Source organism: Onychomys torridus, chromosome 4 (genome assembly GCF_903995425.1).
Source record: "Onychomys torridus chromosome 4, mOncTor1.1, whole genome shotgun sequence".
NCBI lineage: Eukaryota > Metazoa > Chordata > Mammalia > Rodentia > Cricetidae > Onychomys > Onychomys torridus.
In genome coordinates this window covers 124562749-124575023 of record NC_050446.1, presented here as the reverse complement: position 1 = coordinate 124575023, position 12275 = coordinate 124562749, and the positions used below count along the sequence as shown (strand labels likewise).

At 45.0% G+C, this 12275-nt stretch overlaps 1 protein-coding gene across 1 annotated transcript in view; it reads right to left on the bottom strand.

Moving 5' to 3' along the window:
* Samhd1 (SAM and HD domain containing deoxynucleoside triphosphate triphosphohydrolase 1) overlaps positions 1–3263 on the bottom strand; it is a 36708-nt gene extending 33445 nt beyond the window's left edge. The window contains exon 1 of the mRNA XM_036184815.1: positions 2892–3263. Within this exon, the coding sequence (XP_036040708.1) occupies positions 2892–3210 (319 nt within the window). The 5' untranslated portion in view covers positions 3211–3263. The remainder of the gene's footprint in view (positions 1–2891) is intronic.
* Positions 3264–12275: the final 9012 nt, after the last annotated feature.

The window sequence follows — 12275 nt, the reverse complement described above, 5'->3', positions numbered from 1 at the left end:
GGGTGCTGGGCATCAAACCAGGGTCCTCTGCAAGAGCAACACATGCTCTAAACCACTGAACCATCTTTCCAGCTCCATCTCTACTTTTCTTGATGGATACTTTGTATTTGACAATATATACAAACCCTAGTACATTTTGAATGTGTGTGCATGTGCGTGTGGGTGCATTCACACACTTGTGCATGTGCTTGTTGGAAGCTGGAGGTCAATGTCAGATATCTTCCATAATTACTCCTCTGCCTGGTATTTTTCTAAGATTTATTCATGTTTTTATTTATGTGTATGTGTGCCTGTGTGAGTTTATGTGTAAAATTCTGATAAAGTGCTTGGCTAGCAAAACATAGGAAACTACCTGTTTCTGCTTCCTCACCTCTGGGATTATAAGCATGCACCAGTAAGCCCAACTTTTCATGTGGGCGCTAGAATTCAGAACTCAGGCCTTCATGACTGAGCTATGTCCCTGGCCCCTGTTGTAATATTTTATAAAAATAAATATGTACAGAATGGGGGTGTGTGTGACTCAGTGGTAGAATCTACACATAGCATGAACAAAGCCCTAGGTCTGATCCTCCATATTATATACATACACAAAAATTCTACCCCTCCCCAAAAAGCTTGTAAAATGTATATAGCAGTACTTCATACAAAGTATATACATAATAAATGTTACCCATCACTACCATAAGTCAAAAAGCATTGCCAAACAGTCCATAGTTGAGCTAATGGACACTTTCAGCAACTTTATTAGAATACATATTTCATATACTAACAATCTTTTTTTTTGGGGGGGGGGTTGAGACAAGGTTTTTCTGCGTAGCCTTGTGCCTTTCCTGGAACTCACTCTGTAGCCCAGGCTGGCCTCGAACTCACAGAGATCTGCCTGCCTCTGCCTCCCAAGTGCTGGGATTAAAGGCATGCGCCACCACTGCTCGGCCTAACAATCTCTTCTAATTATTAAATTAAAACCCAGTATTTTAAAAACTACATTGAGATGGAACTGCTTAAGTTTATTGGTAGGCTGTTAATGGTCTCCTGCTGTTGTCGTTTTACTCATTTTTCTACAGGATAGATTTTTTCCCCTTGCTCTTAGTTGATTTTCTAATTTTGGTTATGTTCTCCAAGGCCTTATTATGTAGCCCAGGATGGGCTGAAGACCTAAGACTGGAACCTGGAGTCTTGATTGTTTTGCCTCAGCCTCCCGAAGAGTAGGATTACAGGGATATGTTCCCCAGTAATTTTTATTGAGAACACTGGTTAAGTAATAACTGGAATGAATTCTGGAATCCAAAGATATAACCTTTAAAAAAAATCCAACTCTGCATCTTTTGTCTAGTGGTGTGACTTTGGAAAGTTACTTAACATCTTTGGATATCAAAACATCATCTGGGGTTGGAGAGCCAGCTTAGCAGTTAAGAGCACACACTGTTGTGTGTCCCTAGTACCCACTTTAAGCCACTCACAACTGCCTTTAACTCTAGCTCCAAGGGGTTGGATGCTCCCTTCTGGCTTCTGTAGGCACTGCACTCATGTGCATACACTCCCCACCTACACTCCCATAAAAACATAATTAAAAATAAAGCCAGAAGAGGTAACTCAGAGGTTAAGAACACTCATTGCTCTTGCAGAGGGCTCAGATTCAGTTCTCAGCACCCCCATGGCAGTACAATAAACATCTGTAACTTCAGTTCCAGGGTGAGTTACAGCCTCTTCTGGCCTCCTCAAGGACACCAGGAACACACACGATGCATATACACACATGAAGGCAAAAAACACTCATATATATATAAAATTAAAACAAAATATTGCCAGGTGTGGTGGCACATGCCTTTAATCCTAGTACTCAAGAGGCAGAGGCAGGTGGATCTCTGAGTTCGAGGAGGCCAGCGTGGTCTACATAGAGAGTTCCCCGACAGCCAGAACTACATAGAGTGACACTGTCTTAGCACTCCAACCCCCAAGTTACTTTCCTGTAGAGGAGGAAGTGGGGGAGGGAAAAAGAAAAATGTGAGTTCCTACATTTAAGCTACCTTTATGTCCTGAACTTTAAACTTCTCACTCCATCATTCAATTAGGTATAAGGAGCTCTACCCCACAAGAAGTAAAGTTTACTGCATTTGCAAATCACAACCACCTAAGAGCCACATTCCCAGTAAACACCTCAGGAGATTCCAAGTGTTTGATGAATGAGCAAGAACCAGAAGAGTCACTTAAAATTCTTAGCCTGTACCCTTCCCTTTGTTTGGCCAAGTCGTGGCATGCTGGGGTTTCAGTGGTCAACCGAATAAGTTGTTTTTATTTTGGGAGAGAAATTGATAAGTAGCACTGTGCAAATACAGTCAGCACAAACTGAGCCCTACTGGGGTGCTATGGTAGCCAGTGACAATCTGGAGATCAACCAATTTCCCTCCCTTTTAGGAAAACCCCAAATTCCGGGACCGGCGAAACTTAAAAGCGCCCAAATCTCTCCTGGGGTCAAGTGTTTTAGGAGCTGCGGTTAGCACAGAAGGTAAGCCTGAAAGACCGCAAGCCACTGCCGGAGGTCTGGGGGAAAAATCTAAGGGCGGGGATCTCTCCTGTCAGAAGTGACAAGTTTCCGAAGATACCCATCCACAGTAAGATGCAAACCTCCCAGGGCCCCTCCCAGGTTCGAAGCCCCCAGAGCCAGCACCTTCCTATGGGCTCGCACTTCGCCCGCGCCCACCTCGGGTAGCTGGCCAGGGCTGCTCGCTTCGGGGCGCCTCCCACCTCAGGTCCGGGTTCCCGCCGCGAGCCGCTTCCCCCAGGGGCCTCCGCTCTGTGAGCCTCCGGCTTCGGATTCCTCTCGCGTGGGTCCTCCCCGCTCAGCCCCTTGGTCATAATCCCTTGTCCCTCACCTCCTCAGCCCCCGTTACCTTTGAAGCTGTCCAGCACTTTCTTCTCTAGGAAGCCGCATGTCTCTAAGAAGGAGCACACGTCCTCCACTTCCCAGGTCCGGAGGTCGGTGTGGAGGTCGCAGCCCGGAGACGCGTTCGCCGCTGCAGGAGGGGTACGCTGTGGCGTTCTTGGGCTGCCTTCACAGCGAGGCCGCTTAGCGGGCTGCTCGGGATCCGCGCTCTGCATGCTTACCTCCTCCGACACTAGGTGCAGCGCACTTAAGTAGCGCGGCACCCGGCCGGCGCGCAGTCGCACTGACTGCACAGCCCTGGAGGCGAGTCCATTCAGTAGTGCCATCCGGGCCTACTGCGCAAGCGCAATGTTATGCGCTCGCGCTCAACCTTGCCCAGCCCTGTTTCTCCGAAAGGGCGGAGTTATTAGAGAAGCAAAACCGCGCAAGCGCAATGATACGCGCTTGCCCTCAACCCCGCCCCTGTGTTTCTCCCCTTAGAGAAGTAAAACCGCGCAAGCGCAATGATATGCGCTCGCCCTCAACCCCGCCCCTGTGTTTCTCCGAAAGGGCGGAGTTATTAGAGAAGCAAAACCGCGCAAGCGCAATGATATGCGCTCGCCCTCAACCCCGCCCCTGTGTTTCTCTGAAAGGGCGGAGTTATTAGAGAGGTGAAACTCCTGAGTGCTGGGGTTAAAGGCCTGTGCCACCACTGCCTGGTGGACAAGCACTCTTAACCATTGACGTAGCTAGCTTTCCTGTCCTCCCTTTCGATTTTTATTTATTTATTTAGGTTTGTTTAGGTATTTTTGAGTCAGGGTCCCACTATGCAGTGGCCAAACCCAAAATCTTCTTCCTTCCTTCTTTCCTTCTTTCTCTTTGTTGAGATAGATTTCTTCTTTTTTCTTCCTTCCTTCCTTTCTCTCTCTCTCTTTCTCTCTTTCTTGAGATAGAGTTTCTCTGTGTAGTCCTGGAACTGGTTCTGTAGACCAGGCTGGCCTTGAACTCAGAGATCTGCCTGCCTCTGCCTCCCAAGTTCTGGTATTAAAGGCACTGCCCGGCTCCAAATTCTTAAAAAAAAAAAAAAGAAAGAAAGAAAGAAAGGAAGGAAGGAAGGAAGAGAGGAGAGAGAGAGAAAGAGAGAAAGAAAGAAAGAAAGAAAGAAAGAAAGAAAGAAAGTTTGTATCCAAGAAGCATTTATGGAGGCAGCGGCAGGAGGATCTTGAGTTCAGGATAGCCTGGTTGACATAGTCTCTTTCTCAACAGCAACCACACAGAGCTGAAGACATGGCTCATTAGCTAAGAATGCTTGCTGAGCAGGCAGGAGGATCTGCATGGCTGGGCCTTGGCACATGTGTAACTGTAGTTTATTTTAGAAATAAAACTCTGGGTAGTCCTCATTCTGATTTTAATCTGATGATTCTAAGAACAATTGTGATTAAGAGTGAAGGCTCCATTAAGGACTGTGCTAGGGTAAGAGGGCACCTGGGGCTAATGAAGGTTCTACCACACTCCAGACTAAAGGGTCTTCTGGTGGACTGCAGGTACCTTCCTCTAAACAAGTACTTTTTGCCGGGTTTCAAGTGTGAAAAATGACCTAAAAGGCAACGAAGCTGCCAGCACCATCCAGTGCAGAAAACAAGGGGCAAGGGACTGGTCTACCCAGAAGATCCTGCAATGATTGCCAGCTAAGTTGCCAGATTGTCCTTTTTTACATTTCACAAATTCAGTTAGTTGGCAGTGGACCACCCCAAGATGACAAATTTATTTCCAAACAGACAGATTTTTACTAATTCCAATTAGTATCCAAATGGCACACATTTTCTTTTGCTTTAAGCCATTTTGAGGCAGGACCTAAACTTCCCCATAAATCCTTCTCCATACATTACTAGTACAATGACCACTGCTAATAAAAAAAAAAAAATCTTTTCAGAAACCAAGACACATCTACAGCTAGGTTATTTTAACACCAAGCAGTACAAATTCAATGCTTAGTGGTGAGCTCCACAGCTGCAGGTGACGTTCAGGAATAGAACACAAGCTTGAGGCTCCATATTCAATCCCCAGCACCCAAACAAAGCAAACGTGACATCGGATGAACAAAGCATTCTTAGCAAACAATGCTGTTGTGGTCAGGGCACTTGTTCTAAAGGATTTACAAATACTAACTCATTCAACAAATCTGATGTAAGAAAGTGAAGTACAAAGATAGGGAGGAGAGGGAGAGAGGCAGAAAGGGAGAGAGAGCTAAGAAATGATAGACAGCACGTTCTAAAGTCCATGCTCTTAATAACTTGTTGGCCCAGAAAAACATGCTCCATCCTATCAACAGAGTACTTGGTGAAGACGTCCCATAGTTGTCAAGACTTATGAAACTGAAACAAGAGGGTAAAAGAGATGTGTTTATGTCTACAGTGGCTGATTTGAAAATTGTGCATATAAGATTTGTGTGAAAGTCTTTTCCTGTAGCATGTAAGACTTGTGGGAAAGTCTTTTCCCGTAACAATCAGCAAAAGTGATACAAACAGGGTTTTAAGTTTCATCAGTTAAATTTGTGTTCAGCTTGGCTTAGCAAGGTGGCTTTGTGGGTAAACGAACTTGCTGTGCAAGTGTAGCAATCTGAGTTTGAGTCTCAGACCCTAGAGAAAGGTGGAAGAAGAGAGCTGACTCTGAGAAATTGTCTTCTGACCTCCACGTGTATGCTGTGGCATGAGAGACCACACACACACACACACACACACACACACACACACACACAATTTAAAAATATGCAAGATTCCCGCCCCCAAACCTCTCATTTCCAGAGGCCCTTAATCTTTTGAACTATTACAGTTACTAGCTCAAGGTCACATGCTGTAACAGAATTGAGAGTCTGTTGGCACAGGATTTCAACTTGAAAACTGACTCTTTCCAGGGTGCCACTTAGCCAACTCTAGTTCTGGTGACCTGATCCCACTCAGTCATCCCATAGCCTGGGAAGCAGGACCTATCAGACAGGAGTCCTCCCAAACTGAGAGGAAGTCCTGCCCAGGCTTCCTCTTCCAAAGTCCATTTTGCCATGCTTAGGAGCAGAAAGGCAATAATGTCAACTATTTTAAGGACCATTTTGCCAATGTCCTCCCCATTCCAAGAAATTTGTCCTGGACCTCCAATTGTCACAGGCACAGATAAGTTGTGAAGTTTGGTCGTGACAGCATCAGATTGTGAGTTCTACATCTCTCCACAGCCAACCACCATCACTCTGATTCGCCGTTCCACTTCCTCTTCAGCCTTCACTAAACACACTTCCTGGAGATATTTTCCCATCTATGCAAATTTCAAGGCCAAACCCAAAATCTTTTTTCTTCCTTCCTGAAAGAAAGGAAGAAAGAAAGAAAGAAAAGAGAGAGAGAGAGAGAGAGAGAGAGAGAGAGAGAGAAAGAAAGGAAGGAAGAAAGAAAGAAAGAAAGAAAGAAAGAAAAGTTTGTATCCAAGAAGCATTTATGGAGGCAGAGGCAGGAGGATCTTGAGTTCAGGATAGTCTGGTTGACATAATCTCTCTCTCAACAGCAACCACACAGAGCTGAGGACATGACTCAGTGGCTAAGAATGCTTGCTGAGCAGGCAGGAGGATCTGCATGGCTGGGCCTTGGCACATGTGTAACTGTAGTTTTGGGGGAGGGCAGAGAGGTGGAGATAGAGGATCGATCACTAGAGCTTGCTGGCTGCCACTCTCCTTCAAGTTCAGAAAGAGAGCCTGTCTTCTAAGTGTAGCGTTGCACATCTTTAATTCTGGCATGCAGGAGGCAGAAGCAGGGGGAATCTCTGTGAGCCTGAGTCCAGCCTAATATACACGGCAAGTACCAGGCTATCCAGAGCTACATAGTGAGATCTAGCCTCAAAAAAAAAAAAAAAAAAAAAAAAAAGGAGCTGGGCAGTGGTGGTGCACGCCTTTAATCCCAGCACTCAGGAGGCAGAGGCAGGCGGATCTCTGTGACCAGCCTGGGTTACCAAGTGAGTTCCAGGAAAGGCAGATAGCTACACCCTGTCTCAAACAACCAAAAAAAAAAAAAAAAAAAAGGAAGAAGGAAGAAGGCAGAGAGAAAACACAACTCTAAATGTGTTCCTCTCACCATTCCGTGTGCACAAGGACATACACATGGACATGTACACCTGCACACACATGTCCATATATCACACATACACAAGTGGTATTTGGCTAGGACTGGGGTATATCTCAGTGAGTAGAACACTTACCTATCATTCATGATGCCCTTACACACACACACACACACACACACACACACACACACACACACACACACACACGAGAGAGAGAGAGAGAGAGAGAGAGAGAGAGAGAGAGAGAGAGAGAGAGAGAATGGCTAAGTCAGACATTTCATTTTTGCCTTAGGGTCTATTATTTTTAATCCTCCTAGAGTTTCCTTGACTGGTTATTCTAGTTTTAAGTTTCTATGGTTATCAATGAATTTTTATTCATCAAATATGAGTGTTTACTGGTTACTTAGAATTTGCTTAGCACTGCTCTGGACAACTAGGACACATCAACAAATTATACAGACAAAAAAAAAAATCCCTGCTTATTGGAATTCACATTCTACTGGGAATACCAGCAGTGAACGACATAATTAACAATAGGAGACTTGCCTGATATGTCAAAAGCTGGTGCTGCAGAAAATTATAGATTGGATTAAGAGACCAGGACTGGAGAATGATTGGGACACCATGTTGGGTAGGATAGTTCAGACAGGTCTTTGAGAAAAATGACATTGAACAGAATGAAGAAGTTATCCGTGTGGTATAGAAAGGCATTCCACAGAGAGGAAGCAAGTCTCCCTAAGCAGAAGCATGCCTGGAGTTGAGAAATACCAAGGGGCAGAGGAGAAAGCAGTGAGAAGAGACTGAAGCAGGGCTCGTTTGGATGCAGGAATGAGGGGCGGGAGGACTCCAGTCCCAACTGCAGATCTTGAGAGAATGACTTTGACAAGATGGATGACCTCCATTTTTGGACTAACCACCACTGTGGACATTCTAAAATGATTGACTCCGTCAGGCTACCTTGAACTCCTTTAGTCAAAAGGCAAGGTCTCATCCTAGTAGGGAAAGAACTTATTCTCAACAAAGACCCCAAATGCCACCATATCCATGTAACAGAGAAAGACATGAAGCTCAGAGATTAAATTATTTACTTATCCAGGGCCACATACATTCAAGGGCCCTGAAACTTGCACCTAACTAGCTTTGAAATTCTTTTTCTATAATTTAAACTGAGTAATAGCACTATTGCTTTTAAGACATTGCAGAGCCAGACTGCTCAGAGCTGGGCAGCAGTGCACGCCTTTTTAATCCCAGCACTTAGGAGGCAGAGAGAGGCAGGTGGATCTACATCACTTTGAGGCCAGCCAGCCTGGTTTATAAAGCAAGTTCCAGGACAGCCAAAACAAAACAAAAATCCAAAAATCTCATTGCTAGGAGTTAATCATATCTCATGTTCTAAACCCTGCATGGGTTTTCTAAACTCTAGTGGTCACATCAGCTTGTCTTTTGCCAGCATGGATTTGCTTGGTAGGCTGAGCAACAGCAGAACCTGTCAAACTTGTCTTTGTTACAGTTAGCTAGTCTACTTAAGGCACCAGCAGAGCCTCTAGAGGAAGTCACACTCTACCTGGTCACATGTTGTCTGCTTCGTTGCCGTAGTTTTGCCTTTCCTAGATTGTAATATAAATGTTACATGCATGCATAATGTATCCTTGGTACTTTTCTTTCACTTAGTACATAATTTGAGATTTATCTATGGTGGATACATACTATACCCTACCATGGACATATATTTCAAGAGCATCTAGATTCTGCATGAGAGAAAACAAGCAGCAAATCTTGTTCAGCTGCACACATTCTTTTCTATCTCCACCTTTTTCCTGCCAATGATGCCATCTCTTTCTTCTTGTCTAAGCAAAGCTCTTACTGTTAAAGAAAGAAGATTCTGAATCTAAGTATGTGTGACCACATCCTGGAACGCAGATTCAGACTACCTCAAATACTGTGTGCCAACATGGGAAGAATTTGATGAAGTTTTTATTGTAACAAAACAAAAAAAATTGTAAGTAAGTTATATGCATTGGTGGAAACTCCATACTGGCAGGTTAGAGGGGAGAAATCTTTGCTGTAGCCCCAGATGCTATGTGATGATGACCTTGGAGGAAGCCAGGGGGGTTAGTTGTACATTATCCAAAAGATCTGCCTAATAGTCACAAAGATGCTAGGACAGAGTTGGGCAAATGGTTATTTAGGGGGCTGAGATAGCAGGAGATAATTTGGCTGTGGACCTGTATTATTTCAACTCACCACAATCATTAAAATTTTTTGTTTGTTTTTATCAGTCTATCAGCCATATATAGAATAATTAACTTTGGAGGGGGGAGGAACAACATTTTTTATGTGTAAATAAAATACCATTTTGCAAATGCCATTTTAAAAATTTCATTATCTGGGGTTGGGGATATAGCTCAGTGGTAGAGCGCTTGCCTAGCAAGAGCAAGGCCCTGGGTTCGATCCTCAGCTCAAAAAAAAAAAAATTCATTAATCCATTGATGGGCATCTAAGGTGGTTCTACATCTTGGCTGTTGGCCTCTTTTCTTTTTTGGAGACAAGGTCTCATGTAGCCCAGGCTGGTCTCCAACTTGAACTTGTTATGGAGATGTCCTTGAATTTCCTGAACCTCGTGCTGGATGGTTTTTTGTCAACTTGACACAGGTAGAAGCCATCTGAGAGGAGGGGACCTCAACTGAGAAAATGGCCTTACTAAGATCAGGCTGTAGGCAAGCCTTGGGGCATTTTCTTAATTAGTGAATGGTGGGGGAGGGGCCCAGCCCAGGGTGGGTGGTGCCATGGGCTGGTAGTCTTAGTTTCTATAAGAAAGCAGGCTGAGCAAGGCACGAGGAACCACCAGTAAGCAGCACCCCTCCATGGTCTGCATCAGCTCCTGCCTCCAGGTTCCCACCCTGTTTGAGTTGCTGTCCTGAGTCCTCTGATGATGTGCTGTGGATATCCTCTAACTACAATGATGAGCAGTAATATGGAAGTGTGAGCCAAATAAACTCTTTCCTCCTATCTATAGGGCTTCTATTCCTGTGATGAGACACTAGGACCACAACAACTCTTAAATAAAGGAAAATGTTTAACTGGGGCTGGCTTACAGTTAGTCCATTATCGTCATGGCAGGTGGTGTGCAGGCAGACATTGTTATTTATCTGTCAACATTATTTACAGGGAATGAGAAAACATGAGATACAACGGAACCCACTACAAGAGTTTTTATTAGGGAAGGGAAAGGGTGGAAGTGGGTAGGCCTACCAAAAAGAAAGGTCGGTGGACAGGGAGAGAGAGCAGGGAGTGGGCAGAACCTGCTTTTATACATCGCCTCAAGCATTCGTATATGGGTTTACATAGCTATGCTATGCATGCCCATAGATTAAGTGATCACATTTGTGTGCAGCGTGCAGCACAGATTACGTAGGACGTAAGGCCCTGGAGTGACTAAGCTTTTTGCCTGACTGCTGACAGTGCATGCCCAGTGATGTGACTCCAGAAGTGGCTAGGAACAGCAACAGACATGTGCTGGAGAAGGAACTGAGAGATCTACATCTGATCCAGAGGCAGCAGGAGCAACTGTGTGCCCACAATGAGTGTGGTTTGTGCATAGGAAACCTCAAGGCCTCCCCCACAGTGACACACTTCCTCCAACAATGCCGTACCCACTCCAACAAATCCACACCTCCCAGAAACGCCACTCTCTACTGGGACCATTTTCTTTCGGTCTTTTTTTCTCTCTTTCCTAGAGCTGAGGACCAAACCCAAGGACTGTGCTGTCATTTTCTTTCAGACCACCAATTCCACTCCTTGGCCTCTGTAGTTCTACTATAGCCATATCATAATGCAAAAATGTATTTGGTCCAATTTCAAAAGTCTCCATAGTCTATATAACAGTCTCAAATGTATTTAAAAGTCTAGAGTTCAAATTCTCTTTTGAGATTCATGCAATCTCTTAACTGTAATCTGCTGTAAAATCAAAATAAAAAAGCAGATTTCATACTTTCAACATAATGGCACAGGATATACATTACCATTCCAAAATGTAAGGAAGGGAACATAGTGAGGAAATACTGACCCAAAGCAAGACCGAAAACTATCTGGGCAAACTCAAAATTGCATCTCCATGTCTGATGTCAAAACACTGTTCAGATCTCCAACTCGGCTCAGCTTTGTGGACTGCAACACACTTCTCTCTCTTGGGCTGTTTCCATTCCCTGACAGCAGCTTTCCTCAGCAGGTATCCCACAACTCTGGAATCTCTAACATCTTGGGTTCTCCAAGGGGATCCAGGCTTCTGTGGGGCCCAGGGCAGCTTGGCTACACTGCTGACATTGCAGGCTCAATAGAAACCAGTCAGAAAGTAGGCCTGAGTTTTGGTTTACTGTAAGACACCACCTGGTTCTAGGAAAAACCACAAACTCACACGACCCAGGAATGGGCCAACCAGCATCCAGGGGGAAAGTACCCAAAACATTCCAACGTAAGGGAAAAGTACCTGACGTTCAAAACATTTCCAACTGACATCATCAGACGCATACACCTATAACCTCTTGCCAAGATAACCCCTAGACAAATGTTAGCCAGTCAGGGTCCTGGACCCTGGAAATCCCCTCATCCTCTTCTATGATTAAAACCCTATCCTGACGAGGTTCAGGGCACTCTGCTCTCACCACTGCATCTGACAGATGGAGAGCAGCTCGAACTTGAATAAAAGCCTCTTTGCTTTTGCATATGGATTCAGTCTCCATGGCAGTCTTTAAGGGATCCCTGAGATCTGGGCATAGCAGCTTCACATTCACAGCTTCACGAAATGGCCTCCCTACTAGGCCTCCATTCAGGGACACCCCTGACACAGGCCTCAGCAGCTTTCTTTAGGTGTGGAGGCAAATTCCATAACCAGTTTCTTCTATCCTTGACTCTAAAATCAGAACCACGGGGCCAAAGCTGCCAAGTTCTGCTGCTTGCTGGGGCTGGAACACGGTCCCCTCATTCAATTACATCTTCACCAACTTTCTGTCTTTCACTGCCTAAGCCTGGCTGTCCTGAAACTTGCTCTGTAGACCAGGCTGGCCTCAAACTCAGAGATCTGCCAAGCTCTGCCCTCCCAGTGCTGGGATCAAAGGCATGCGCCACCACACCAGGCTCTAAACTTTTCTTTAGTTCTTCCCACAAGTTGGAAACTTAGCTGGGTGGGATCTTGTCCTGAGGTCACCACTCCCTTTATTCCATTTCTTAGTTCATTTATCTCCTTGAACACAGGCCTTAGCTCTATTCCACTTCCTAATGAAGCAGGCTTTTCTGAAGGGCTGTCCTACCTTGT